General features: G+C 43.4%; 1 protein-coding gene across 1 annotated transcript; it reads right to left on the minus strand.

Annotated features, from left to right (window-relative positions):
* Nucleotides 1–258: 258 nt before the first annotated feature.
* Nucleotides 259–3,174, minus strand: fosab (Fos proto-oncogene, AP-1 transcription factor subunit b). The gene is made up of 4 exons (XM_088926003.1): nt 2,856–3,174; nt 2,018–2,260; nt 1,626–1,733; nt 259–1,513 (listed from the first exon to the last, which is right to left on the minus strand). Exons 1-4 carry the CDS (start codon nt 2,991–2,993, stop codon nt 851–853), a joined length of 1,152 nt encoding a protein of 383 aa, XP_088782129.1. The 5' UTR covers nt 2,994–3,174; the 3' UTR covers nt 259–850.
* Between the last annotated feature and the right edge of the window lie 491 nt (nt 3,175–3,665).

Here is a 3,665-nt window from a genome sequence, read left to right on the forward strand (position 1 = left end):
TTTGCAACTTTTCATAAAAGCATCGACTCACGTGTGATGCACCTTCCACAAACAAACGCGTTTTTTTTTAGTCTACTCGATTTTTAAGCTTCGTTTTGGAGAGAAAAAAAAACGAGACCGCCGTCGTAAAATAACCAGGAAAAATATCAAGGCTATAGTTTCGTCATTATCCCTCTCTCATTTTAGAATCCAAACCGTTTCATAACATGCAAGTGTTACACTATGACCAGACATTAAAAACCCAGCGAAGACCAAAATAAAACACCGTTATAATCTTTATTGTCTGTTACAAGAACCAAACAAGCTTGGATTGTTCATTTAGTTTGACGAACATTGTATAACTTCTAAAGTAGAAAAATAAAACTAAAATATAAATATCAGAAAAAGTTAGTTTTCATAAATAAACTTAAACAATAAAAACGTTTTCACAGAAAACTTTCAAACTCAGATTTTGACCACCCAGACCATGGTTTGTTTTGACAAAGCACAGCATTTATAAGTATCACAGACACAGAATAGTGTACAGTACATACTCCATAAACAAAACAAAAAGGTTACCAGTATTTATTGGGTTATCACTATTGCCATTAACACTTCAAAGTCAGCTGCACTAACACAACTTCAAATATCTAGCACCAAGAAGATTTAAAGTCTAAATTTGTAATACTACAAACAATTTACAGAATTGGTAGAATCTGTAATTCTTTTTTTTGCTACATACTTGGAAGAGGCAAGTATGTTTTTTTTTTTTACGCTTAAAGGATAAAAATAAAAGCCTTTTAGGTTTGTCCATGCCATAGCCCTAAGATTATTTAACCTGCATTAGACAAGAAAGTGCTCTGGAAGTCCATTACAAGGCGAGCAGGGTTGGAGAGCTGAGCGAGTCAGAGGACTGGTCATTACTGCTGCTTCCTCTTCTGTGGGCTACTCCGCAGTTAGGCAGGGGCTCGGCCTCCGGGTAGGTGAAGACAAAGGAAGACGTGTACGTCGTGCAAGATGGGGTGCACGTCACCACTGGGGTGCACAGGGACTCCAGGTCGGCAGCAGCCGATGTGTACAGGGGTTCCCAATCGGGTGCATAGAAGGAGCTGGACAAGTCCATGTCCGGAACCGATCGGGCTGTTTCTGCCGGGTTCTTCTTGAACGAAGCGAACAGATCAAATGAGTCGTCTTTCAACTCCAAGGAGCTGTCCAGATCGGACACCTGCACTGTTGGAGCACAGGCGTCTGAAGCAGAAGTGGAAGAAAACAGGGATGCTTTGGAAGAGGCGGGCATAGGCTCGCTGATGCTGGAAGCCCCTGCAAAAGTACTCTGGATCTGGGAAGCTGGATCTTCCTGTATGCTGAGAGAAGGGGAGACTGCAGTCTCGGGGAAGCTCGTGTCCAGATCAGCAGGGATCTTGCAAGCAGGCTTGTGAGCAGCCAGTATGAACTCCAGCTTCTCCTTTTCCTTCATGAGGTTAGCAATTTCAGTCTGCAGAGCCGACTTCTGGTCCTCCAAACCATCAGTTTCCTGCCAAGAAAGAAATATCGTTAGGTTGAGAATTTCTGCAAAGCTAATCACATATCAACATTGCAATGTTTCCCTCCCCAGTTTAATTGGGAAAGATCTGAAATATACTTACTGCTTGCAGAGTATCAGTGAGTTCTCTCCTTCTGTTTCGGCACTTGGCTGCAGCCATTTTATTCCTTTCTCTGCGAACCCTTCTCTTTTCTTCTTCTTCAGGGGAAAGCTACAAGATGGCAAAAAAAAAAACACACCTTTTAGAGCAATTTTCCCCCCCAACGTCACTGCTCCAGTCAATTCCATTAGAGGGGAAGGGACTTGACTGCAGGTCTCTGCAGCCATGCTATATATAGAATAGCTATTGCAGACTCTACACGACCTGAATTTTAAACAGGAGTCTCAGCAGGAGACAGCGATGCTGCATAATGCAAACCTACATTCACCAGCTTTTAGAAATACTGGTGGGGATGCCCTCTCGAATTGCATTCGACTATTTCCATCTCTAATCACCTGTTCGTTTTTGCCTCTTCTCCCGCTGCTGTGCCCTCTGGGTCCAGCGGTCTTGAACATCCCACTCTGAGCGTAGGCGGGCCTCGAACCCTGGGCGCTGTAAGGGTGCGCTCTGCTATGGGAGGGGGCCACAGAGGAAGTCAGGGTGGTTGGCTGTACCATCCACTGGAGATCCGGGCTTGTAGAAATGGCCGTGACAGTCGGGATGAAAGAGGCACTTGAGACAGTCAGGTCAGTGAAATCCTGTTGACAGAACAAGACAAAAAAAAAAGACACCAATAAGCATAAAAATAAATTTTAATCTTTAAGCGTGATTGTATCGTGCTTTGGAGGCGTTTGATCTCTTCTAGCCAAAAGCTGTAATTAAGAATGAACATTTCAAAGGCACTTGTGTACGATGCAAGGAGCGAGTTATTTAAAAGTCAATATGATGTCAGTCGTGACGCAGGAGTTTGCTCTGGAGTCTCCTGAATGAAACACGTTCTCTACAAACCGCTGTGCACAGTGCTCCAGCAGACTGGCTCTCTCAGACAGGCGGTACAAAACTATCGCCGTATCGGAGTTAGAAACAGTCACACATGCTCAATGCAGTATTTCAAAGCACGCGTGTAATTCCAGCATTATGGAAAAATTCGATTGGAGAAGATCGATGTAAACGTGATTGTACGATGTAGTGGAAAATAAAACCATAAGCACATTTATTGTAGCTTGCATTGCTGTCGCTACCGAGAACTGTCACTCTAGTGAAAGTTCAAAGTTGTAAATACATTTAACATCCAAAGCTTTTCAGAAAAACAAAATAGCAAATGATCGCGTTAACTCTGGATCTGCCTCTTACCTGAGTTTTGTTTGCAGGGGAGCCCATACTGGAGTAAGAGTCCGCCGGAGAGTGAAAATAGGCGAGATTATCCGCCGGCGAAGCAGTACTGCACCGCGAAGAGGAGTCGCACTCCGTCCCAAAACTTGTATACATCATCGTGGTCGGAATCTAAAAGCAAGCCCGCTTTTAAGATTGCCGAGAAAACAGGAATGTTTGAAGAAATGTAAATGTTAAGGCTGTTCTTTCTTTAGAATGTTTCCGTGTTGGCTGTCGTCTCACGCCCCCTTAGTTTTCTTGTGCTCTCCGACGCGCTGCGACTCCTAGCTCGAAGTGTATGACAGCGGTAACAGGCAGCAGCTCTTTTATAGTTCGCTCGCGAAAAAAAAAAACAGGGGATCCCCATACGTAATTATCCTTATATGGAATGCATCCTGTCAGGGGGCGGGTCAGTTATGGGAATCATACCCTGCCTCAGAAACTGGGCTGCAGACTGATATGATTGGCTGAAACAAGGAAGGCGTAATAACTGCAAAAGTAAATCGAAGGGGGAAGATACAGCAACTACCCCTGAGAATATGCTCCAAAGCTTATCGCTATTAACAAAAGATATTTTTAAATACGTATACACAAGAGGCCTCGGTATAAGAAAACAGGGGCACAGTTCAGAAATTACATAAGTACAGAATAAAACCCTGCTCGTTATTTGAGGTATTTTAAAACTGATATGCAGCTGATTCTTCAAGACAAAATTTAACATTGTTCTGCACCGGTTCTAACTGAAATAGACGTTTTTAAAACTAAAAGGTCTCATACACGTTGAAAAGACCC

This window comes from Atractosteus spatula, chromosome 9, assembly GCF_055471065.1.
Source record: "Atractosteus spatula isolate fAtrSpa1 chromosome 9, fAtrSpa1.hap1, whole genome shotgun sequence".
NCBI lineage: Eukaryota > Metazoa > Chordata > Actinopteri > Semionotiformes > Lepisosteidae > Atractosteus > Atractosteus spatula.

Excerpts from the sequence above, each read along its gene's own strand:
- fosab (XM_088926003.1), bottom strand. The coding sequence starts at position 2,993 with ATGATGTATACAAGTTTTGGGACGGAGTGCGACTCCTCTTCGCGGTGC. Across the intron at positions 2,261-2,855 it reads CCCCTGCAAACAAAACTCAG|GATTTCACTGACCTGACTGT; the intron begins GTAAGAGGCAGA and ends TTCTGTCAACAG. Across the intron at positions 1,734-2,017 it reads GAAGAGGCAAAAACGAACAG|CTTTCCCCTGAAGAAGAAGA; the intron begins GTGATTAGAGAT and ends GCCATCTTGTAG.